Genomic DNA, 24,984 nt, shown 5'->3' on the forward strand with positions numbered 1-24,984 from the left:
CAGATCTTCAAGCGCCTCTAAGATCTCACTACACGTCTGCTTCTGCGATAGCTCGTGCATCGCGAACCCTACCCACAGAAACGTACCCTCAGCGCGTTGGAGAAGGGTTGTCTGTACTAATGTTCGAAAGTCCTCGTTAAACCCTTGGATCCTAGACAGCCCAGTGACTCGGGCCGACACGAACAGCTTAATGTCGCGGACCACTTTCTCGTCGTTGTCAGGGTCTAATCTTACTCTTGGACAATCTTGCAGACCAAGCAGGTCTCGACTGACGATCGCTAGCTTGAACACACCACTCGTCAACGATGGTGTTCCACCAGCAAGCAGGCCAACGAGTCTGGGCAGTAGTCCTCTCAGCGTGCTGTCCTCGCACTCGTCGAGCCCATCAAGCACGCAGAACATTGTGCCGAGCTCAACGTCTGCGATGAGCTCGCTAAAGATAATCCACAGTGTCTCTAAGGACCCCAGCGTCTGTTGCGTCCTCTCAGGTGTCTCGAAGTACGGAAGCACGTGCCTGACTAGCTGCGGACGCTTAGCGATAATCTGGTATACTAGTCCGCGCAGCACAGCTATAGCTGTGTTACGCTTCTCGTCCTGAGCACTGCAGAAGAAGAACGCTAGTCCTGCATTGTCTACGCGTGCTATGTGCTTCTCCAGTTCCTCAGTCAGGAATATAGACATCATTGTCTTGCCTTTACCGGGCCCGCCTAAGATCCACAGCAGACGGGTGTCGTGGTTGTCATTGCTGTTCAGCCAAGCAGAGTATTTTGCATCTTGTGTAATCCACTCGCAGGTGCCGGCGACTCTCTTGCCTTTCGCGCTGATGACGCTCTCGCGGTCGACGTGGGGATCGGTGAGGAAGAGGGCGTTGCGACACGCGACGGCCGCTTTTTCTGACGCTTCTGTTGGGCGATGGCATTAGTTGCACATTTTCAAGATTGAGAGATATGGCAAGGGCTCGGGGGAGTTACTTTGGGATGCATCATTATTGCCCAAATGGCAGTTGCTAAAAGTCCCTACATACACTCGGGAGCCCTGTTGCCCAGAGACATGGCTGATGCTTTGCTGGTGGAGCCGTGGATCTCCGGACATTTCTCCACACCGTCGTCCAGATGCCAGGTTTACAATACAGTGTTGGATCGCGTTGTCACTCGGTGAAGAGTTTTGTGCGTCGATATCAAAGGATCGGTTGTTCTGTAGTAGATGGGTGATGAAGCTGTATATCGCGGTGGGCGTGCGGCTGAGCTGCAACGTTCAGCGCATCCATCGAGTCGCCACTGCCTTGATACAGTTCGTCAACTACCGCGCCTGCATATGCCGTTTAACGACCGTATAGTCGATGATTTAAGTTCTGCTACTAGGGACGCCCTTAAGAGGCAGTGATGACTTCACGAAGATTATTGGCCTATCTGAGAAAGTTCGCGCTAAGAATGCCGCTCGGTCATGTGTTGCGGACAACTAGGTCCTATAAGCGCGCCATGCAGCTCGCGGCTGAGCATCGGTAGGGTTTTATTAGTCCTGCCGGAGATGCTGATATAACGGCCCGTGAACACCCTTCCTACCAAACCAACCTATTTCGTTATGCTCAGCAAAAGGTCATCTACACTCTTACACACTTGCAGCTCCCACTGTATAAACGCGGTTCAATTGTTATCTCGCACAAGACATCAATTCTCCCAGTATACGCTTGCTCAGAAGAGGCTTAGATCCTATATATATCTCAGTTTAATTGGCCTGGGTATTAAGGAGAAGATTGAGCCATAGCAATGCTGATAAGAGCTAGCACTATTTATGTAAGGTTACCATCAAATGAGAGAGGCTTAGCATGGGATTAAAAGTCGCCTGCTTACAAAAACCGGAAGCTGCAAGTGCATGAGAGTGTACATAACTTAGAATACGTTTGCAATACTAGGGCTAGAATGCATCTCTAGAATAGTCTTCCTTTTTGATTATAATTAGTTTACTAAAATAAGTATTAGTAGCTTCGGTGGGAATATAATTCGTGGAGACGAATTTCTATCTTAAGACCTATCATGATTTTACGAGATGGTGTAACTACAAGTGATGATACGATTATCAACTCACCTGTCCCATTCAAAACTTGATGCAAATCTCAGTTAACACGGATTTAGATGCTATTGCTGTATCCACTCTGCTAAGTCCTATCCACATCTTCAAATCTGTGCGTGATGCCCTCATCCCCACACACCTACTCACAACCTACACTACAAGCCATCTTTCCTTTTTCTTTACTCAAAAAAGCAAAAACCACCTCCACGCTCATCTCCTCCGCCTCGATTCAGTCGGGGGCAAGATAATTTACAATTACACACGTACACTTCGGGCTCGAAAAAATCTAGCACAATAAAGAAAGCAAATCGCCTCAGGAGCAAAAGGTTATTGCGCACAATAAAACCACCCAAGCCCACAAACAAATCCAAAGTACGCCCAACCACCCACTTTCCTATTACCAAGGACATGTTGTGTCCTGTCTCTGCATGTATTCTAGAGACCGAGACTCAAAACAATATCCAAGGCCAGCTACCAAGCTAGGGCTTTTGATCTGCTTCTGTGTCTAATACAAAGTAGAAAGTGAAAGGAAATGGTGAAAGGATGGACAGTTGGATGGTAAGAGAGAGATAGACACAAAGAGTGTTTGGAAACAACCCCAAAAAAGGAACAATAGGGAGAGGGTATATACTACATATCCGTAATCATAGGTTGATCGTCCTGGCGCTGGCCCTCGGTTACAATGTCAAGGAGACGCGCGTACGGTACGGTAATGCGCTGTAGATCGCGGTGTTTACCTGGACCATGAGTGTTAGCAGTTGGGCGCGTTTTTGTATCTGACGTATATCCAGAAACAGGATCGCAACGAAGGAAAACTCACCAAGGATCAAAACAGCTTCCTTCAACAAGTCCTCTTTCTTCCAGCCACAAATTTCAGAGGGCTCTTTAGACGCTTCGTTGGCGCCTTGTTGTTCTTCGTCGTTGTTGTTATCATCGCCATCCTCGTCGCCAGCGGTAATAAGATTGCCCATCAGACCTCGCAGCAGCTCTTCAATCTTGCCCTTGAGGCCTTCGGCGCCAAGTCGCTTGACATACATGGTAAAGTAGATCTTGTACTCTTCCTTTGCGCCCAAGGTACGGGCTGCAGCGACACGGTTCTCAAGATGTGCTACACTGGCACTGCTCTCAAACGTCTCGTAGCCTTCTGCAGAGACCAGTATCTTGATCAGTCGCTGGAGGTGGAAGGCTCGGCCTTGCAGGAGGGACTGGTTTGTCGTGTTGCGCTCAAGAGCAGGTATGATACCTGCTGAGATGTTCTCCGGAGAAACTTGGTCTTCCTTTTCTTTCACTACGGCCTTGTCTTGCGACGAGCGGATGTTGCCAACTGAAGAGTCCGTAGAATTCCAGTACTGGCTGGTAACGCCCCACCACGGCTCTGACAAGCGCTGCCAAATGTACATATCGGGATTATATGCGTATCCTTCACCATTGGACATGGCCACTGTTATCCGGCCAGCTGAATTCAGGCGTGCAAATACAATACCAGGTGATCGAGTAAGGTGTGGTCCCTGAGCATACGCTGCTATGTCGAGGATAGGGGCCAGTGAAACAGGTGGGTGCGGCGAAGACATGCTCTTCAAGTTCCAGATGTAGCACATGCCGACTGCCGTTATACACATTAGCCACCAGCCTCGACAATCCATGATGACGGGTTGAGCCTCGAGAATCATGGCATTGAGCGTCCGCCGGCCTGCTGGTGTCCATGCGTACACTGAACCATCCTCGCATGCTGCGGCAAAAAAGTTTGTGTTGCCAGTTACCAACAACACAGCTTTTGGCAAAAAGTCCTGCCAAAGCGACTGTCCTTTGCTGGTACAAGTCAATCTTGTTGGATCATGGTCTTGCGGTCGTCCAGTCCGTGATGGACCGCTGGCATTGCGTGCTTCCAATATGACAGTGTCTGGTATATCTGCTTTGCCCGTATTGGCATCGACACCACTCTGCGGTGGCTCACTGCCATCCATAGTTCGCACGATGACGCTCCTGACTTTTGGCACCGCCAATCGCACCTGGGCCAAACTGAGCGATGGGTTGACAATGGCTGGCCTAAGAACTTTGGGCGGATCATGCGACTCGTTGTTCTTTGGCGGCGCAGCAGCAGGCGGAATGAGGCCATTCTCACTGTTGAGTACTATCGCAGCCCCTCCGGGTTTCACAGAAGCAGCCAATCTCCGTTCAACTTGCTTGTCTTCATCTCCTTCAATCTCAGCAAATTTCCTCTTGTTTCCAACAAGCAAAGTGGCGAGGCCACCTTTTGGGAACCCATCATACGGCTTTGATAGATCAAGGATGTTGTGCGGATTATCACTTCTGCCACCGGATGTTGTTGTTGCGGAGAGGAGCTGTGTCTTTGGCAAAGAAGATTCTCCTACGCCTGACGAAGATGACATTAACATTGGCGCTATTCGCTTCTTTCCATCTTTTGTGACTGTCACTCGTTGCTTTAGCTTTTCCATTCTCTGGTCCGGAGGGGGCTCAACGGGGGCTGGCGGCTGTGCTGGGGCAGCGGCGGCGGAGGAGGATCCGTTGGTCTGGGTCGTCGTCGTCGTCGTCGTTGTCGTCGTCGTCGTTGAGGGGGTAGTGCCATTTGTTCCGTTTGTGATTGTAGGAGGTTGGACTGCGCCGCCATCACCCATCAAAGCACCCATCCTACCCTGAACACCCTTCAATTCCCCGCTCTTGCTGCTCTCTTCTAGTAGTAGTGCATCTGTACCCTCGATGATACCAACTCTTCTGCCAGCACCAAACTTGGCAAGCGTCTTCTCATTCTCTGCAAGCGTGGCAGGATATCCAAGTTCGCCCGTCTCAAATACGAGTGTCATGACGCTGCCGTCTAGACTGGTTGCGTATAGTGTCTCTCCGTCTGGTGACCATGCCAAATCAGATATCGACTTTCCTGCCAGCTCCTGCGAAATCATGAATGGCCTGGGAAAGCTCGTATTCCACACGCTCAGGCATTTATCCTGGCCGGCGCATGCGACAATGGTCACAGTCGGTTGTGTAATAGTTCCATCTTTTTCTGGGCGTGGCGGATCCCTGTAGAACAATCGTGGGGAGAACGAAGTGACCTCGACAGGCCCCTCATGACCGACAAGACTAATGTCTCCATCCCATGATCCACGCGAAAGAATGGCGACTGAGCTGACCGGTCCGTTTGTAGCGTTCGCAGCAGCGATATGGGCGCCGTCTGGCGACCATGAGCAACGGCGAAAGTATGTGGTAAGAGGGGAGGTTTGGAAGGGCGCGGTAATTGTGTGGTCCAAGACAAAGTTGTTGACCTGATCTTGCTGAGACGCATTGGGCGGTGGGGAGTTGAATCGGTAGACTTTGATAGTTCGGTCGTCGCTTGCAGTCGCAAAGTACTTGTTAGCTGGGTCGAATGTTATGCCCTTGACGTGACTTTGATGGTTGGATAGCGTCTTGAGCTTCTCGAACGAATGGCCTGACCAGACAACCACCTTGGAGTCCAGCCCCACGGAGACTAATATCGAGGAATCGAATGACCAGCCCAGATCCTGCACGTCGTTGTCATGCCCTATGAGGCGGCGGATGACGCGCCAGTTCTCGACGGGCGGGGGTTCGTTTGATCCTACGAGTCCATCAGCAATTGCTCCTCTCCTGTCTGCCATGTGTACCCACCGAATGCCGCGTGTGTGGGCGCATTCTTATCAAGCGCATAGACACATACTATCTTGTCGTCTGCGCCGGATGCCAAGTATTTGCCGTTGGATGAGAAGCGGACGGCATGGATGGTGCCTGAATGATGGCTTACGGCCGCGAGCTGCTTGGGCTTGGTATATGTGGGGTCGTTGGATTTGAGGATGGCTTCGGTAGACCACACGCGTACATATCCATCTACGTGATGTGTGTGTTAGCTGTGTGTTGGGGGGCAGCGCATCGCGTAGGGTGAGGCCGGGGGATGGATGAACGAACCTCCGGCAGCGGTAGCCAGGCGCGACCCATCGGGGGAGACGTGGCAGCTGTATACTTCAAAGTCCTTCTGTTCGCCTGGAACGAGAGTCAATGTCAGCAAGATGAGAGCAGAATGCGAAGTGCACAACAGAGAGCATGGGCAGAGGTGGACCCACCGGGATGTGTCAACCACTGTGGCTTGATGAGATGCATGGTCGCGTCAAGATTGCGGACTGCTCGAGCATGCTCCTACGCGACCATGAAAAGATAGGATGCGGACAGTGAGGGCGTGGTGGTGGACCGCGACAGTTGTCTAGCGTTGGCGACGCGAACTCGCAGTCGACGCTACTTGGCAGACGTTTGGGCAGGGGTTTAAGGTTTAGGTGCATGCGTCGATCGAAAAGCGGGTGTTAAACTAAACGAGCGGCGGGAAAGTTGCAATAGTATGCCATCATATTTGTACTAGCGTTGGTTATTGTACAAACTATGTAATACCATGACTACCATACCTATCTCAAGGTCTCATAGGCAGACGTTCCTCAGTTGAGCGCGACATGTACGCTCTCGTTCTCCAATCGTCTTATTGGCCATCGTGCATTCTTGTCTTGATGCCAAGCAAGCGACACCACCCCCGAACGCTTTCTCTTACGGCTCAACCCAATCATCTTACCATATCTATGGTCTCGTCACCCACATTTCCCCTAGCGTATGAGAAGCCAGTACTTCCCGTCTGTATCCCTGTGGAGCGCGCCCCTCTTATATCATGATCATCAGGCGCTCTTAGAGAGACTGAGCGTGCAACGTACAGGGCTTATGCCAGCTACAGTAGGGGGCCCAACTTTGACCCATCAGTCTGCACTACAAGTTGATGGTGAAGGCCTTCATTTTGCCTTCTTCCTCTTCTTGAAGACGATAGCTGGTGCTGCCGTCGCATTCCCCTCCTCCTTCTTGACTACCACTTCAGCAGCTTTGGCTGCGGCCTCTTCTGCGGTAGGTATGTCCTTTAGTGTTTTCGTGTCAGCTTCATCCTCCACCTCTGCCTTCACACCATCATCTGGCTCTTCCTTCTTCACCTCAGGCTGTGCTTCCACAGCTGGATTCTCCTTCTTTCCAAACAAACTCTCAATATCGTCATCGCCTCCCTTGCTGCCTGGAAAGTTCTTGAAAGTGTTTCCCCAGCCCTTTTTCTTGGTGATCAGCTCTCCAGCGGCCTTTTGCTCTTCTTCGTCCTCATCAAGCTGTCTCTTCCGTACGCCCTTGTTTAAAGCTGTCACCTTAAATTCACCGTCCTCAGTCACCTCTCCAACCACTTCCTCCGATACTGTCTTCCACTCTCCCGCCATCGCCAGGTCACCACAAGCGACTGTAGGTATCGCAACACCCATAGCCGCCAGTTCCTCCCATTGTCTTTTCCTATCGTCTAACGTTGCCTTCTTCTCCGGTCGCTTCTCGAACGTGGGTTTGCCGCCTACACCAGTCGCGACCGAGGGGCCCGATGAAGAAGATACCAAACCATTCAAGCGTGCGACCTCAGCCTGTGCGCGCGCTTGGTTGCGCTTCTCATTTTCCTGCTCGCGATGTAGTCCCTTGAGACTGCGCTGGATGTTGCCTTGGTGGCGGCCGGTCGCTTCGTGCTGCGCGCGTTCAAACTTCGTGTCTTTTACATAGGTGGAACAGAACTTGCACCAGTATTTCGGCTAGAAGATTGTTAGTCGCCGATATACAAGTAAGATGTTTTTGTTATGCTCACTGTTGATTTCCAATATTCAGCCATGATGAAGTGTCGAGTGGAGACTGCAACATCACAAAGTCATCGGAGCTTGAGTTTCGGTGCACGGACCAGGATCGGTGGTCCGCTCCGCAACATAGGAGCGCACTGTCCATGATGACATTTCACCGTGTCCGAATGACATCTATTTATTGCATACTCTGATGACTCTTGCATGATCCCTGCTCACGAGCTAAATGTCACTTTAGCTGAATATCAGAATGAGATTGCTGTTCTAATTTGAATTCAGTGAATCGAATATTACGGCAGGCATGAAATGAGCATCGATTTGCAGGAGCGGAGGTATCACACAAAGTGCGGGTTTGAGTTCAACCCCTCGGGAAGAGCGAGCCTTTCTGTCAGCACCAATTGCAAAGGGTTAGTGCCTTAATGAGCGCCTTGTCGAATCCAGTGTTGATACTACACAATACATCGATGGAACAATGGTCCAGCGAACACAACTTGGATTGCAAGGACGATGTATACACGTGTGGCAAACGTTCATAGCACTCTCAATCCTGCTGTCATACCAATCAATGCATTCCAGTCGCATGATTTCATCTCTAATCTATAGAGCCAGGACTATCGAAGAGATGGAGAATAACGTCTATTTTGGAGTCATTGACTATTAATCCCTTTCCTTGAAATCAAAACTTTACAGGATACTTCTCCCGTACCACCTTGCCATATCGATATAGCAACGCAGGGACGGGAATGAACGCCACAGCAATAAATCCCAATATGCTATTTCTCCATCCCAAACCTAACTTCTCATACATTAGCGGCCCGCTGAGCGGCAATAAAACACCCACGAGACAGCGGAGAGCCGACATGACGGCCACAGCCGATGCAGCGTACTGAGGGAAACAGTCAATCATGTAGGTTTGTAGGGGCGCGTAGAGGCCCATGAGACCGAAACCGAATGGGACGAGTGATGCAATTGGAATGATCCAGTGGACGTGGTATTGAGCTGTCCAGCCATGCCTATGTATATCCGTCAGTATTCGAATTGAGATGTGAGCGAAAAGAATCTTACAAGAAGAAAGATATCGGGATCATAAGACCAAAGAATACACAAGTCGGCAACCGCATTTCCGGCTCGTAAACGCCCTTGTTCTTCTTCGTGAGCCGAATAATCGTTGCATCGCTAGTCCTTGCAACAAATGCGACACCAAAGCAATTTCCGACGCCGATGCCTAGGTAGGCGAGACCTGTCATTTCAGGGGACCAGCCGTACGTGTTGATGAAGACGGGAGTGAGACTCGTAAAGAGCATCATAAGGAGACCAAATACAAAAGATATGTAAAGCGAGCAGAACAGCACAATCGGCGATTTGAAGAGCATCTGCACCGTACGCGTGATGCTGTTGCAAAGACTGCGCTTGACACTCAAAGCTCCCACGCCCTTTTCGTACGTCATAATATTCTGGAGCTCAGGCCGATTCAACTCTTTCCGGAGTCGCAGCGTCTTGCGCTGTAGGAGGACTGGGTGGTATGTCTCAGAGCTGAAAGCGAAGAGGCTACCTGTCAAGACACATCCCGCAATGAAAACAATCCACATGTTCCAGCGCCATCCGATGCGCTGGGCAATGAAGCCTCCGCAGATGGGACCGATAATCGGGCCAAAGAGGATAGCCAGAGATAAAATGGATACCGCGAGTCCGCGCTTCGCAGTCACAAAAACATCCGCGATGACACCCGTCCCAATGGTAAGACAGGGACTCCCACCTACGCCAGCGAGAAACCGCATGGCGATGAGACTACCGAGGTTTGGTGCAAGTGCGCATCCTAAAGTAAAACCGCACCAGGCGACACTCGAGCAGTTGAGCACCCAGTAGCGTCCGTAGAGCTCGGAGAGTGGGCTGAGGAAGAGGACGCCGACTGAGAATCCGAGAACATACACGCTGACGGTCAAGGAGGCTAGTATCTGCGATGTGTTGCCAAATTCCGCGTCGATGAAGGGTGTAGCGGGTGCGAGGATAGATGAGGAGACGGGGCTGAGGGTGGTTAGGCATGTTACCAGGATTAGTAACAGCCACTTCTTTGCTGTGGGGAAGTTTCGAGGGTTCTTTGGGTCATCTTGGAAGTCCCAGCCGACGAGATCGTTGTCGAGGTCCGAGAGAGGGTATTTTTCAATGAAGATTTCGTTTTGTGTAATGTCAACCTCTTTTGAGGGGCCTTTTTCAATGTCTTTGCTTGTATTACTATTGATTTTCTGAACTTCCTGGGGTGTTTGTTAGCTCCATGTTGCGTTGAAAAGATGGCTTACAGGCGCATTGGAAGAACGATATCCAATCTTTGTTATGGTGGCACTGAAATACTAATCGATGGATCTTGGGTGCTTCACATACCAGTTCTGTCACTTCGTCTTCCCTCTCCGAGTTCGAGATGTACGTATCTGAACTATACGTTGACGATACTGCTGTATCTGAGCCACTGCTGGAGTGTGGTCGATTCTCCTCTAGTAAAGCAGCCATCTCGACAGCCACAACTACAGCATTCGCTACGGTGTTTTGGGTATCAGATCTTTTGAAAAACAAGCTTCTTGGCACAATTGTTTTGAAACAACAATCATAAGTAGTGAAAAATGCAGTGAAGAATAGAAAAGCAGTACATCCTCAGTGTCACGACCATTTTATATGGCAACTAAACCCCCCCGTCAAGCAGTGACCTTTCCTGCTGCATCAAGACACAGTATACAACATGCCATCTCACAGAAAGCATCCCAGAAAATACCGAAAACATGGGAAGTATTACCAGAACCAGGTTGGTATCACGGACGCACCGAAGTATGATCATTCGCATCAACTAGCTGTCATCACGGACGCACCGAACCCATGAACGCACGTTCAACATCTCGACACGACTCACACATTCATCCATGCAGCAAACGAACGGCCAGGATCTCGTACACGTTCACAAAGAACGGGTCTCCCCTCCGACCGTGAGTGAGAGAGGCGAAGGCTCACGATACCACTAGGATACACGGCCATGTAACCCGCTGGCACTCGTGCACGAGCAACAACCCATTAGTCTCATCAAGACACACACGAAACGTACTCTAGTATGAAAAAGGACAGGTTCCCTAGGGCCTAGAACAGCAAGTGACATGCTACACCACCGCTACAAGTGGCTAAGCAAGGGTCCAAAAAAGTCCCGTCCATCACTTACGATCCAGACCCCAATATTCCCCATCGGATGAAAAAAACACCCATGCATAGTCAATAGATCTAGAAATAGCTCGCTTACTGGTTGTGCGGTGGCGCTCCCAGTTTCCCATCCATACATAGCCAGCGATTACGGGGCCCCGTTCCGGATGTGGCAGAGCCAAAGTTTAAGGGGACCTTGTTTGTGTACCAAACACATGGGTTTTCTTGCCCATGTCCGTGCCACACTTTCTTACCCTTGCCGCAAAAGCCACAACACACAGGCCTCCCTCCTTCCGATCATCATCGTCTTTTGCTCCATTCCCCCGTATCGTGACCATAGCGACACTAAGGGAAAGGGAGTAGAGACTTGTATCCAAACTCTCTTTCTTTTTATATATATGTATATTACGAGCAAAGTGGCGGAAACTATTGAAAACTTCCTGATTCGTGAACTTCTAGCGTGCGGCTCCAAGATTGAGAAGCAAGGGAAAGATGTGAAAGGGGATACTGGTGAAGCTAGGAAAAACGTTACTAGTACTAACTTGGCGTGAACGACTAGGCACGGACCTACCCCTTCGACTTTTTTTCCTGTCTGGAAGGGTTGCTGTCCATGTCAGGTAGCGGGAAAACTTAAAGTGCACGTCAAATATCGAGGTTCTTCCCTTGTTCAGGGTTGTTCATGACACGTCTCAAGGCTGGTTGCAACACACATGTCAAGTATCAACAGCGATGTTCTGTGGCATGTCCGACACATCAGGAAACCGCATCTCCACATGAATGGGGGAAAGAGGATGGTCTTTTCCACGGGTCGCTTGTTTTGCCTGCAGCAACTACTGCTTGGCAATTGTTTAGTGCTTACCTACTGTGGTTCTAGAAGACCAATATTCCAGGATGACAGTCGTCTAACGACACTGTTAGTGTTTGATGTCTGCCCAGACCCAGGCGATTCCCATGACTTCACGGAGCCTTGAACGTTGCAGATGTGTTGATTAAACTTTTTTGCCACGTGCAGCTCGGAACATGCCCATCCACACCAACATTGTCTTCGACCATATTTATCCGACAACAATGACACTAACGTACATACAATATTTTGGATGAAAAAAGCTCCAAGGAGCTGGAAAACAGAGTATACCAACAGCGCTAAACAAGTAATCAGTCATCCGCCCTAAACCATTCTGGCATCGCCCGTTTTTATTAACCCAGTACATAGGAGATCAAGGTAAACCTTGCAGATCTTGTGCAAGCGAGTGCTACCCGCTAAGAAGATCTTTCACACTCATACCCCTTGCGCCGCTCCAACTTCGGCGATCTGTGTTTAGCATCATCAGGGCTTCGGTAGCTTCTTGATCTTCCCGGTCGGCTTGCGGCTTGAGTGCTGGTGATGTAAGGGAGAAATGGGCCGATCCGTGTGAAGAACCCGGAGCTGCGACTGGCCCCGTACTAGGAGGTCCAGTATGAAATGGATTGCTGAAGTATGTGGCAGTTGGTGTATGAGCACTAAACGCAGGTGAAGGGTGGATAGTCGGCGAAGTTACAGTGGAGTGACTCGATGATGGGGCAAGCGAGTAATGGTGTGGGTCAGATGGTCGCAACGCGGGGGAGGGGTTTGCCGAGTAGTGCCCGTTGTGATCGTGGGGCATGATCGCCGGAGATGTTGTGGTGGAGTGGGTATATACACTTCGGTCTGATGGGCAGATTGCAGGTGACGCATTTGCGAAAGAGTACCTGGACTGGGAAGCGGGCTGCTCCACGTAGGTAGGTGACACAGCATCTTCCATTTCTTCGTCCTGCTCCCTGTCGTCTTCATCCTCGTCATGAATTCGTCTAACAGGTGGCGGGGGCAGTGAAGATGTAGTAGATGATGGCGAGTCGCGTCGTGAGTTTGCAGTCTTGAGATCCGAGACACATTGCTCTAGATAGCGCATGTACTCAATAGACGCCTTGGAGCTGTTAGCGCATGCGGACGCGTACTATAGAATACAAATACACACCTGCAGTATAGCAAGCTTGTGCATTTCCTGGCCCCTACAAGCCGGGATCATGTCTTTCAACACGCCGAATTCTTCATTCATCTTGGACCGTCTCCTTCGTTCAATCAAGCTGTGTGCCGTTTTTCGTGCAATCTTGCGTCCAGCGGCAGTGGTGTTGCTCGCCTGCTTCTTCTTGCCGCCATTGGCAGTTGCGCTTGTGGTCTTTGCATTCTGCGATTGCACTGAAGCCTTGGGTGACTCTTGAGTATCCTTGGGCTTCATCTGGATGATCTTCCGCGACCGAGTAGGCGGAGGAGGAAGAGAATAGTCGTCCCTGGTGACAACGCTGTGCTGAGCTGCGTTGCTGGAACGCTTGCGCGAATGGCTCGACTTGGACGTCGCTACCGGGGACGATGGAGACAGCGGCCTGTATGAGGAGTCTGAGGCATTTTCTGAGGGACCCGAGGAGCTAGCCACACTGCCTCTACCACCCAATGCCGCAGGCGGTAAGTCGAAGCTGCTCTCCAATTGAGGGGCGTTGGCGGCATTTTTGCCTGTAATGTCGGTCGACGGTTGTGGAGTAGGTGGGAGGTTTGGGCGAGGCATGATTGGAGTGGAGAGACGCTCGCTCACGGGACGTCTCCAGGATGCATCGAGGGGAATAGGAAGCTCGGAGAGTGGCTGTGAGGGGGGACAAGGCGATAAAAACAATGTATGGCGCGCATCATCACTGTCGGGGGGGTGTCGCGTGGGCTCTTTTGTGTCGCAGCTTGAACAAGCACGACCACGCGGTGTCCTGCCCCCTCGTGATTGGCTGGCCAGATAGGTCAATCGATGGCGCCGGTCATCTCACCTCGAATGAGAGCGTCACAACGGGAGCGTGGGCGTCGTAATCATCGTCTGTAGGCCTCTGGAAGAGCGCATTCTCTAGAACGAGTGGGCCCAACGGCAGACATGGACGAGTTGCAGCCGGTGTTGTTGATGCTCAACCTCAACCTTGAGCACGTGCTGGCCTTTCCCCTCCGCCGGCCGCTCATTTGGCAGTCGGGCGAGCTTTTTGGTGTGCAGACAAGAAAACTATCCGGAAGAATCGATGAAACTATCCTATAACGCTTATTTTAGGGTGAATGGGACAGCTTGGGAGGCTCGTGGACTCAATCGCATGTGAAGACGGTGGCCAACAATGAACCCTGAGTTCCTGGTGTTGGCGGACCGCGACGACAATCGCCCCACCATTGGGGCGTGACATTCCAACCCCAGACACGAGCACGTGCTCGAGTCAGGTGTCATGATTGAAGTGTTATACATGAATCATGCCTAGCTGTCCATCTAGGTGTCTGCGGGCGATGTGCATTATTACCTCACTATCTAGAGTCAAAAAGTACCACAGTGACTACCAGTTTGGTAAGGAAGACAAAGCAATCTTATCTCGTGAACAGAAATGACGTACATCAAAGAACTTGTATCATGCTAAGGCTCTTCTGGTGAATCAACCTCGTCCTACTCCTCCAAATGGGACATGTCCGCCAGGCTACCTATACCATGCTCTCCCTCCTATACCTCGATGAAGCAACATGCCTGCGTGTCACGGAATTGATACACCGATGGTCCAAATTCCACGACCACGCTATCCCAGTTTGAGTGACCTGTAAATGTGACAAAAAATTGCCTCATCTCGAACTGTCAAAGATACATATTTAGTGGAAGTGAGTCCGAGAAGCACAACTTGGGTCTCTTTTCCATGTGACAAGCATCTCGGCTCCCATTTCCGATGCTACATATCTCAGACTACATGTTTGCTATCCTGAATCACGCCACTTGAAGTCTAGAGCAATGTCGAGCCGTCAATTATGTAGCGGTGCATCTTCTTTCTATCAAGCATATATCCAGTATGGAGCCTCCACATGTGACCATTGATTCAGCAAATCGCAAAGGAACTATGTTTGACCGCTTCGGAAACCACGATGGAAGGTTTTCAGAATTAGGTGGGCGGCTCCGCAAGGTACTCAAACTCCCAATCTATGCCACTCATTTCATAGCTTCGGTGAGTTCCGTATACTTACCTTCTACCGCTAGGGTGTGATACATACTACGCCGCACACCTCAATATTCTTGATATCCGCGAAAAGTATTCCACGTAAGCTCTGTTGGGTACAAAGACCGTAATGTGACACGAAGAGTCCGTTGCACAGGACTCAATATAGGTTGTTTAAGAAAATAGGCATATCCCCACGCTCTAGAACCAAAAACTAGAAAAGAATAATGAGATGAAAAATCTTCTTTCAAAACTGTCGCCGAAAATGAGAGGTTTAAACATTATGCAACCAAATCTCTTCGATGAAAAGCAGTGAGGCCATACAAAATCTGACATTCTGATCGAGCATCACTTCCCACCCCACTCATATAACCCTACTTCAAGGGGATTTCAACAAATTCTTAATTAGTCTACCAGAAACGTAGTCTTAAGCCAATCATGCCAATTATCTTTAAACTAATCTAGCCCGCTCGTATAAGAATCACCTCAATCCCCTTATGCACCAAGCCAGCCCACTACAATAAGAAGAGACACAAGGACAGCATCTATGTATCTATCTCAAATTCTATTTTTCCTAAAATTTCCCCAATCAATACAGAAAGCATTAACCTGGAGCAACCAACATCACTTCCTGCTCTCACAAATGCTACCCAGCAATAAACAATCCTCTCGACCAAACATGGAATTTTGTTTCTGATGTGGACGTAACATCTTTGATAGCAAGTATGAGTAGCAGATCTTTGTACTAATATAGTTAGCCCATTCGTGTTCAATCTGTGTGAATTTATCAAAGCCTGAATAAGCCGGTATTGGAAACTTAGTAGGGCGGTCTGAATAGTCGGTAGCACCTTTACCTCAGAGAAGGACAGCAGTAAATACACTCCATAAAGCAAGACATATGAGCAGAAGAAGATGTAGGCATGTTACGCATGATGTTTAGACGTCGACGACTAGCCGTTTATTTCAAAAGTCCCCTTGCCTCGCTTGAGCAACGTGGAGATACACAGTGCAAGTGCACCTAATCAGTCTTCCAAGTTAATCACATTGTTCCTTGAAACTACTTCAGTAGTGTGTGGTTCTCGAAAGCACGCATTCCAAACCTCAAAAACGTACTGAAATACCCCACCTCAAATTTATCTTCCTCCACACCCACAAATTCCACATCTTTCTCTCTCTTTTCGTCATCTACCTTTCCTTCAAACCCCTTGGGTACAAACATACTAGTACTAGCAAACCCATTCAAGCCACTACGTTTAGACTTCAACTCAACATTTCGATCACCCAAGATTTCACTTCGGCACGGAAATCGTAGTTAAATCCAACTCTGCAATGTCACAGCCTGTACATGCATTCGTGTGCAAACCGAGAGATATTCCAGTACTGGTCCATAACCCAGTCTGCTACTAAACAAATACGCAACACACTAGCTCCAGACCCTTAATCATGTCTACTTGCTTCATACATCGTTGCTCGCAACGCTACGCCTACCAAAATAGCGAAATGAATAAAGCACTGGAAATAGTTGAAGCTAAATGAATATCTGTTCGCGCAGGTAAATACTACTTACATACCAAGCTCGTTTCTGTCTATTATCTTTGTTCCAAACGAGTCCAAGATGAGAATGGCCCATAGACTCACCTCGCATATATATATGATCTGCACTGCTACCAACCCTATATAGGTCAGTGACCTGATCAAAAAAATCGCCTAAGCCATTCTTACCAGGAGGCTATTCCCCTCCATAACGCCTCTTTGGAAGTCACACAGGTAAGCGTTTCATTCGTTTCTAGTAAATACAATAAGTTACTTGGTATATTAAATGTAAAGATAGGTAGCCAGTGTATGCTATAGGAACAAAGCACGTGTTTCAAGATGGCTATAGCATAAGGATGACCCCTTTTTTTTTTACCGAGTTTTTTCTCTCCAGGTATCAAGAAGACAGCAGTGATACCTTGCACGACGACATGAAATGAGGGATTCATGTTCGGCAGTTCGCAATGTGACGCACATGTGTTCAAGTTACAGAATAAATGAAGCGGCAATCTAGCTGCTTGGTGTCAACAAGATGAAGAAGCATGTGTTGTCACAGCCAGTTGGTCCTTATCAAATTTTGCATAATGCGTTTATACAACGCAAAGACATGAATAGTACCCTATCCTGGGTGTTGTCGGTGTGCGTGTTTAGTCTGGCTTTTGCTGTCGGCGTTTAGCCATGATGCCACTACGGCGGTGAGCGCCTCACATAATATATGTAACTAACAGTGATGCTCCAACAAAACTGCAGATCAAGAGGCCATGAAGAGCGGGATTATAACCCACAAAAGCGGGGACTGGTCTGGGTTAATCCAAGAAACTTGAGATGGGCCTTCCAACTTCTGCAGATCTGTGAATACGAGAAATATGTTTGAGATATCTTACCACAACCACATATTAGAGATGGACATCTAGATATGTGCTATAACGTAAAACTACCAAAATGCAGTATATATATATTATGCATGAACCCTCCCAGAATACATTCTACTGCACAGACAATCTCGGGATCCGACACGAGGAACGAAGAATAAACACGTTTCGACCAAAAAAAGGCGAGGCAAGTAAGGCCGATTTCCCCACACTACCGCGATTCCAACCCAAGAGTTCCACCTCGTATCGCGTGATCACCTGCATAATTTTGGCGCCCGTGTACACTACAGTTGTATGTCAAAGTTTGGAAAGTCGATCTTATCAATGATCTGTACCGTAGCCTTTTTCCGGACCGCAGAAAATAAAAAAGAACCAAAAAAAGAAAACTTGGATGCATAGACAAAGTCGACTGCCGAAACCTGCAATCTAGTAGCAGCATAACATAGCCCAACGCAAAGAAGAAGAAAAAAAAGAGGCTGGATGGATTCGGGTGCGGGGTACTTATTACCTAGACGGAAAAGGGAATAGAATGAAGGGAATTAAGGCTGCCTGCTATGCAAGTTCGGTACTTTGTTTGATAGTAAAAACTTTGAATTTTGCTCGGCGCAAGCCCACAGAAAGTTTGACCATCAATTCCGGTTCTCGTCGAGGTGTCACCAGTGTTCCGTAAAATGCCGAATACTCACATTGGACTAAGAAAGCCCGTACATACATCACGCGGTGTTGAGTATCGCCTCACTGCTATACCGGGTGGACCCAAGACTAAACATCGGTGAGGCGGCTTAGGTCGAGCTGATGAGCTCCTGTTGTGCGTGTTGGGACACCCAAACGTAATCAATGACTGCTTTTAGTGGCAGCCAAGCTTCATATCTTAGTAGTTGCTTGACACGTGCCGCCAACACCATTTACACCATACAATCTTGCGATAAACATATGTAACCGACCATTGCATTTTATCTTTTCCAGCTTGTCGCCATCCCCACAAGTCATATTGCTATTGGCGGCCGGATGTTGGGAGATGCTCCCGGCAGCAAGTATAATCGAGCATCGTGGAGCACAGTCGCTTTCGTGCTGCTCAATTCCCGCAAAAGGAAGAAAGACCGTTGTGCGCATCTCTGCGGGTACTATGTCGATGCGGGCCATGGAGATCTCTGTCGCTTCATTCAAGTTTGCTGAATTATTGGAAGATATAAGTGGGAATTCTTGCAAAGAAAGGCATGATTGACTGGCGTGGAAGCAGGTACAGGGAATGGGAACCGCCGCCTCGGATAGTAGCGAACGACATGCAGAGGACCTTGACTTTGCTCACCGTCTTTCAGAGAATCAGCATTTGAGCGCGGTAACCGAGGGTCCTCCCGTTGCCGGAACAACATGTTCAGCGAATGGATGGTGTTGATTTTGTACTGGTGGCTTGCAGAACCTCGTGCAATATGCATGCTTCAACCTTGCACCTTGGAAATATAGCGGTGGACAAGAAAAGCTATGACGCGGATACAGGTCCCAACTGTCAAGATGTAAAACTGCTTGTCAATGCGTAATGCTGACGGGTGAGGCCCTGTTGCTCGTGTGCTCGCTAAACGAACAAGCTTGTTCCCTATAGCATGACTCACCGCTCAAAAGATGTTTTTTTTACCAACCGGCGGCTATCGACTCGTGAGCAGGCGCATTTACAGAAAAAGTTCTAGTGATTAGAGGCAACATCTATAGACTCAACAAAGCAGCTGATTCTGCCTCGTGATTGACTGTGGATTTTTGTATTGTTTGAGTCGTTCAAGTTGTAGGCGTTTCAACTATGCAGTCCAAGCGGTCAAATCGGGTATCAATAAATCACCGGCGGTAACAAGGCCGATCGATAGAGGCGACGCGCGGGGCGAAGCGGATCCAGGATCACAGTGAAGGCAGCCATCGGACGTCAGCCCAAGACTGCCATGGGCCGTCGGCGGAGAAAAGAGTACGTACGTATTGCGTGTTGCATGGATCAATTCGTCCGTGATGTTGAGACGAAGCTTCGCCACAGGGGAAGAAGTTATTGAAGTCTCGCTTGTGGCGGCATCCCTGCAAGGTAGATCATAGAATCATAGCTGGTGAGAGAGCATGTGACTCGGAGCGCCCATGCCAAGAACATGCACCGCCACACCGCCACACCACCAAAAAACCTAGCTGCGCAAGCAGTGTATTGCGTTCGGAACGGGCGAGCAATTCGTTGGGCCGTGGGCGATATTTTGGGTGGTGCGTTATGCAGCTAGACAGCTCGCAGGTAGGCGGCAACTGCACTCAGCCTGCAGTGTCGTGGCAGACTAACGTCGGCGTCCAACGAATGTGCGACGTTGCTGTGTGATGTCTGCAGACGATAGGGCTGCGCAAACCTGAGCGATGCGTCATAGCGCTTATGGTTAGTATGGATGGGTGTCGCAGTTGCTTCTAGCCCACCCGGTATCTGGGAGGTGCTAAAGAGATGGGTCTTTACGACGACAAGTGTACGGATTTATTCGCGCGTTGCGCTGCATACAGCAAGCAGCTCCACTCGGAGGGGCAGCTTCACTTGGAGACGAGTCCATGACGATGGCGACATACGAGGGCGGAGTAGAACAGTTCCTGCAGGTCAGGAGGAGTCATAGCAACGCATGATGCTGGTGGATGCGAAGGAATACGCACGGTGAGTTGTCTGATAGCAAAGTGGGACCAGTGAATTTTGAACATGCAAAAATGCTGTGTGTGCGGGTTCGGTAGGGAGGCAACCCGATGAGCCACTGGGATAAGGGCCGATGCGGTCCAATAGGGACATACAATTCAGGCAAAAATGCCAGTGAGAACTGTGTGCCGAGAAATTGCAAGGAGCATATTGACGGGAGAAACGAGGCATTGTGCGACCCGGGCGTTGGCTTCATGCGCCCCACGGATGTAGGCGTTCCGCAGCAGCCAGTCATAGGCAAGCTGGAAGGTACTTGCGCTGCGAACTTGCTTTATCAAGCCGTAGTGAGTGTGCGCGGGGAGATCAAACCATGCTGCCGCGAGTATTTGCTTTGCTGTTGACGGATTGCTATCGAATCATTGTGGCCCCGCTGGTGCGATATGCAGCCGTAGTGGGCCCATGGAATAGAGTAGGATATATGCCTTGGAAGAGAGTGCAGTAAGGTCGAAAGTAGCGGTAAACAACAACGTGCGCCACAAGCCAGCAACCTGGGGGTGAGCTGTGAGACATTGGGGAAAATTTTTTCACGGGCGGGAAATTAGGCTTAGGAGAGTGTGCGAGGGAAGTTCGAGAAGGGATCCGAGCGAGCAGGACGAGTGCGGCTCTCAAGCGACGACAGGGCCTCCCTAGCAGGCGATAGGCTTTCCCCCAAGCGCCGCGGGACGACGTTGAATTGGTGGACCTTCGGTTGTTTCGGATGGATGGGCTGGAGAATGAGTAGCCGGGTGCCGCGACGAGAGGCGACGAGGGGCACAGGATAGCGTTTGTGCTAGGCAAGAGATGGTGTACCAGAAGGTGGACAGTGAAAAGAATGGTTGACAGGCATGGAGTGGCGCAGATGGAAACGGTAGATAGATGATGCTGGTCGGGAAGGTGGTCGGTCAATGCGGAATTGGCTGCGTACGACAACCATGTGGGAGTACGGGCGCCAGTGCCAGGGCGCGGCCGGCCACCCAGAGGGCACAGGCAAAATGGGCCGTGCTATCACATCCCATCCGCACTGCAGCGAGCCCAAGGCGGGCCTTTGCTGTTGCTGTAGTTGCGGTTGTTGTTGTGATGGGGGCATGGGCATGGGCTTGGGCTTGAGCTTGGGCTTGGTGGAGTGAGTGCAAGGAGCGCTGGCGGAGGTCAGCTCATCAGCAAACAAGAACTGCTGCAGCCCATGGCCGGCTGAGTCGAGGGCGCTGGGAGCTGGAGGAGTTGCTGGTGCACAGCATGTGTCGTGGGCGGGCTTTGGCAGAGGCGGTCCAGGATTACGGATATATAGTAGTGCGAGCAACGTAGTATGTTTCCAATATTACCCACCCCAAACAGAACAAATTCAAAACAGGCTGAGCGCAATGCCGCCCGCTCTCTCCGCCGCCACTCTACCTACTACTAAGACCTCTGTGCACATCAGGCAGCAATGCAACGCCGCCGTGGCCGTGGTGGGCGGGTAGGCTGGCAGGCTGGCTTTTCTCTCGCACAGCCATCCGTAGTGGGTTGGCGCCACGGCAATGGCATGGGCAGAGGGCAAAGGGGCCGTGAGATTGGGGAGAGGGCGAGGACATGTAGGGTTCGGGGTTCGGTTTCCCAGAATACTATACTGGTGGGCAATGCTAGACCAAGTACGGCGGCGAGGCCTGCATGTCAATCTGACCCGGCGACGGGGGAATGGTCAAAGCATGGGAGCCCTTGGCCTGCACTAGCTGGCGAACGGCGTGACAGGGGTTGTGCGTTAGGGTGGATGGGCGCCCGCTGAGGTCCGCGCGCGGAAGGAGCGAGTGACGGCTCTGGTTTGAAAAGCAGGCTGAGCCCGCCGCCGCTTCCTCTTTTGCCTACCCGAACATTCACCACCCCATTACCAAGCACTCCAGACGACCTCGTCTACACTCGCCCACACTTCAGGATCCTGCCCTCTGGATCCTTCCGGCATACTCTAGCATCTCCTCTATTCCACACCCAATGTGCAGCAGCCCGAGCCGGATATCCCCTCTCCTCCCCTCCGTCGCTGCAACTTCCTCCTCCGCCGCACTATACCACCGCGCGCGAAGAACCTCGTTTGCTCTGCACATTCCCAGGTGAAACAGGCACCGGCCTGAGCCCTCGCCCCCGCTCCCAAACTACCATCCCACCCCCCGCCTCGCAGTCACGACTTCGACGCCATCACCACAACCTCGAAAAATATGTACGCACCACAGTATCCCACGCCTCCTCCGGGCTACATGCCCTACGACTACCACCGCACCACGCCGCCCATGTCCCCCGGCCCCGGTGCCAACTACTACTCTCCCCGCCACGCTCCTCAGATGGCCACACCACGAGCAAGCCCAAAGGTCTCTGGCCACTCGCGCCGGGCATCGCACGCCGTGCCATCGACACAATACCAGCAATACACGGCCTCACCCCGAGGAGGAGGAGCTGTGCCCCACTATGGCGCTGCCGAGTTTGCTGCCCCGCGCACCCACGCAACGCCGCGAGGCACCCCCGAATATGTAAGTTATTTCGGTTACACTCTTCCAAGTCGGCATCGCCGCGACTCAGACGTCCCGCCTCTCAAGCGCAGTCATCGCGAGAGGAAGCGTCGTCCGTCGCAGTCGGCACGTCAGGTCCACACCAGAGTTGTCTACGACGACCGAGGCTACGGCTACGAATGCGACTACGACGTCTACGATTACCCACCGCCGCCGTACGAACAGTACGCGCGCCACGACATGTACCGAGGGGATGCTGATCGCTATTACTATGATCAGGTCCCAATATATGATCCAGAACCAAAGTCTAGCCGTCCCCGACGAGCCTCCGCATCGACACGACAGCCAGCCGCCTCTCCCAAGAAGCCAGCCCCAACAAAGACTAGCCCCAAGGCTACCGAAGAAGACGCGCGCCGCGCTGGCATTCCTGCCGGCTACTCATACAAGAACTGGGACCCCACCGAAGAGCCCATTATGCTGCTAGGGTCCGTATTCGACGCAAACTCGCTTGGCAAGTGGATCTACGACTGGACCGTCTTCCACTACGGTCCTGCCACGCCTCTCGCCGAGATGGCAGGTGAGCTGTGGCTCCTTCTCATCCAGCTCGCTGGCAAAGTCAAGAGAGCCGACGAGACGATGCCTAAGATCCGCAAGAAGGAGAACCACGAAATGGTCGAAGACTTCCTCGAGAGTGGCGAGCGCCTGTGGGTCCGCTTCGCTAAGCTTCTCAAAGTATGCGAGGACTACATGTGGAAGGCGGCCAAGAAAGAGAGTGGCAAGGAAAAGCCCGTGTCCATGGGCAAGAACAGCGGCAAGGAGTTTGTCGAGTCCATTTTTGGGCGCGACCGAGAGCTCGAGAAGACGGAGAAGCTCATGACTGGAATGCGTCTCTGGTCGATGCGCTTCGACGCCAACTGCGAAGACATCCTACGATACCCATCCGCCTAGGATCGATAACCTTTTTTCTTTACTCTATACCTGGACGCTTTTGCGCTGGCGTTTTTCTGTCTTGGTATACCCCTTCCATTACCGGCACTGCTTTGCGCGTCACTTTGACATTACTGCGAGATACCCTTTCTTGCTGTTACTAATTGTTAATCTCGCTGCACGTTTTTTGTTTCTTCGTTTGCTTCAGCCATTGTACAACACTACTGGGTCTTTTGCGCATTGGGCGAATCACAGGAAAAAGTCTGCTTTCTACTATGATATCCCCCTTCTCTTGCATCTTTTTTTTGTCTTCTTCTCTCTTCTCAGTTTTCAACCGGGTATTGTCATTTATTGTTTTGGTTTCTTGTTCTGCAAGGTGTTCAGGTTGTGTTTGGTACTGGGTTACCACGTCTTGTCTTCTAGGTTGGACCATCTAGATTTGGGAGATTTCTTCTTCAGACAGTCTCTATCACGAGACTGGTGCCTCACGGTCAAAACTAGGATACCCGCCATACCGCTCTATTGTTATGTAACAAATTTTATTTACTCTCCCCATTACCAAAGCCGTCTTTTGCGTGTCTTGTCCCCTTGCAACAGGTGAATGTGTCTGTGAGTCATGTTGTGGCGACCAATCAAACTGTGAATGTCGCATTCCTCCCACCGGTTGCGATAGTTGTGAAGGGTGAATTTTGGGGTTGGGCAGCCCCTGCATGCAGCACGCACAGCAATGCGAGACACCAGGCAGCCTATGGCACGCCCGAACGGTCGACTGCCACGTGCTTTTTCTTTCTCGCTGCGTGTCCAGCACAGCCGTGCGGTGGCACACAGACACACTTAGACACACGCACGCACACAGACACACCTACCCTTACCCCTCCTCTCTTGTTTTTGAAAAGTTGAAAGAAGGTTGCCTGGCGTAATAGGCTTGTCGCACCATGATGACTCGCACCCTCATCATACTCCAGCCAGATGAATCATCTGTAAGCACCCACCCATGATGATGCACGGCCAAAACCCAACCGTTGTGCCTTTGATCCCCAGTGATTGGCCATGCCAGCCCCCCGTCAGCGCATTCTCAGCCTCAAGGAAGAAAGCGGGCGTGCATGGAAAAGGCCTGCAAGCCCCGGCTGGGCCAAAGAAGCAATACACTCGGGTAGGTGTTGTTATTTGCTTTTCCCCCCTCCTCATCTTTCCTTGCGTCCATCTCGTACCGCCCTGCCGCTTCTCGCTGCCCTTGTGGCGGGTTGGCGCAGGCGGCGGGAAGGAATGCACCAGAAGGTGATAGGCTAATGCATAAACGGTGAGAGAAAGCAAAGGAACGCAGCAGCAGCAGGAGCAGCAGTTTGCTTGCTGTTGGTCCTCCTTGCTGCTGCCTTGTCTTTGCCCTTTTCCCGCGCCCACCCGCCCGCCTATCGCAAACTAACCCTTGCACTCATACACACACACCCCCAAAATCAAAATGTCATCAATCAGAAGGAATACAAGATTGCGTATTCCCGTATGAGGGAGATTGTCAATGTGATTAGTTGTGTGCCGGGGGGGGGGCAAAAAAGATTGATTGCTCTATTTGCGGGAGGAGCAAAGCCGCTTTGGGGGCGGGA

General features: G+C 50.8%; 7 protein-coding genes across 7 annotated transcripts; 2 read left to right on the forward strand and 5 right to left on the reverse strand.

The window, feature by feature from the left end:
- Positions 1 to 2,700: 2,700 nt before the first annotated feature.
- Positions 2,701 to 6,195, reverse strand: COCSADRAFT_96558 (uncharacterized protein; the record flags this gene model as incomplete). Its single annotated transcript, XM_007704794.1, has 5 exons — positions 2,701 to 2,807; positions 2,891 to 5,659; positions 5,710 to 5,925; positions 6,004 to 6,078; positions 6,159 to 6,195. The coding sequence occupies 5 exons, from the start codon at positions 6,193 to 6,195 to the stop codon at positions 2,701 to 2,703; spliced, it is 3,204 nt and encodes a 1,067-aa protein (XP_007702984.1).
- A 214-nt stretch (positions 6,196 to 6,409) lies between these two features.
- Positions 6,410 to 7,763, reverse strand: COCSADRAFT_123647 (uncharacterized protein). The gene is made up of 2 exons (XM_007704795.1): positions 7,733 to 7,763; positions 6,410 to 7,679 (listed from the first exon to the last, which is right to left on the reverse strand). Exons 1-2 carry the CDS (start codon positions 7,754 to 7,756, stop codon positions 6,864 to 6,866), a joined length of 840 nt encoding a protein of 279 aa, XP_007702985.1. The 5' UTR covers positions 7,757 to 7,763; the 3' UTR covers positions 6,410 to 6,863.
- Positions 7,764 to 8,397: 634 nt separating this feature from the next.
- On the reverse strand, positions 8,398 to 10,226 carry COCSADRAFT_29025 (uncharacterized protein; the record flags this gene model as incomplete). Its single annotated transcript, XM_007704357.1, has 3 exons — positions 8,398 to 8,734; positions 8,787 to 9,973; positions 10,101 to 10,226. The coding sequence occupies 3 exons, from the start codon at positions 10,224 to 10,226 to the stop codon at positions 8,398 to 8,400; spliced, it is 1,650 nt and encodes a 549-aa protein (XP_007702547.1).
- A 1,925-nt stretch (positions 10,227 to 12,151) lies between these two features.
- Positions 12,152 to 13,477, reverse strand: COCSADRAFT_163131 (uncharacterized protein; the record flags this gene model as incomplete). The annotated part of the gene is made up of 2 exons (XM_007704796.1): positions 12,152 to 12,841; positions 12,893 to 13,477. 2 exons carry the CDS (start codon positions 13,475 to 13,477, stop codon positions 12,152 to 12,154), a joined length of 1,275 nt encoding a protein of 424 aa, XP_007702986.1.
- Positions 13,478 to 17,342: 3,865 nt separating this feature from the next.
- COCSADRAFT_39404 (uncharacterized protein) lies at positions 17,343 to 17,809 on the forward strand. The gene has a single exon (XM_007704451.1). The coding sequence runs from the start codon at positions 17,400 to 17,402 to the stop codon at positions 17,637 to 17,639; it is 240 nt and encodes a 79-aa protein (XP_007702641.1). The 5' UTR covers positions 17,343 to 17,399; the 3' UTR covers positions 17,640 to 17,809.
- A 4,001-nt stretch (positions 17,810 to 21,810) lies between these two features.
- On the forward strand, positions 21,811 to 23,474 carry COCSADRAFT_234668 (uncharacterized protein). The gene has a single exon (XM_007704797.1). It carries the CDS (start codon positions 22,169 to 22,171, stop codon positions 23,402 to 23,404), a length of 1,236 nt encoding a protein of 411 aa, XP_007702987.1. The 5' UTR covers positions 21,811 to 22,168; the 3' UTR covers positions 23,405 to 23,474.
- COCSADRAFT_234669 (uncharacterized protein) lies at positions 23,475 to 23,955 on the reverse strand. The gene has a single exon (XM_007704798.1). The coding sequence runs from the start codon at positions 23,814 to 23,816 to the stop codon at positions 23,544 to 23,546; it is 273 nt and encodes a 90-aa protein (XP_007702988.1). The 5' UTR covers positions 23,817 to 23,955; the 3' UTR covers positions 23,475 to 23,543.
- Between the last annotated feature and the right edge of the window lie 1,029 nt (positions 23,956 to 24,984).

Source organism: Bipolaris sorokiniana, assembly GCF_000338995.1.
Source record: "Bipolaris sorokiniana ND90Pr unplaced genomic scaffold COCSAscaffold_12, whole genome shotgun sequence".
Lineage (NCBI taxonomy): Eukaryota > Fungi > Ascomycota > Dothideomycetes > Pleosporales > Pleosporaceae > Bipolaris > Bipolaris sorokiniana.

What these genes read in the sequence shown, in the direction of transcription:
- COCSADRAFT_39404 (XM_007704451.1), top strand. Translation starts at nt 17,400, where the DNA reads ATGCATGAACCCTCCCAGAATACATTCTACTGCACAGACAATCTCGGG.
- COCSADRAFT_234668 (XM_007704797.1), top strand. Translation starts at nt 22,169, where the DNA reads ATGTACGCACCACAGTATCCCACGCCTCCTCCGGGCTACATGCCCTAC.
- COCSADRAFT_123647 (XM_007704795.1), bottom strand. Translation starts at nt 7,756, where the DNA reads ATGGCTGAATATTGGAAATCAACA. An exon ending in CTGAATATTGGAAATCAACA is followed by an intron (nt 7,680 to 7,732) that starts GTGAGCATAACA and finishes ACAATCTTCTAG; the next exon opens with CCGAAATACTGGTGCAAGTT.
- COCSADRAFT_234669 (XM_007704798.1), bottom strand. Translation starts at nt 23,816, where the DNA reads ATGGTCCAACCTAGAAGACAAGACGTGGTAACCCAGTACCAAACACAA.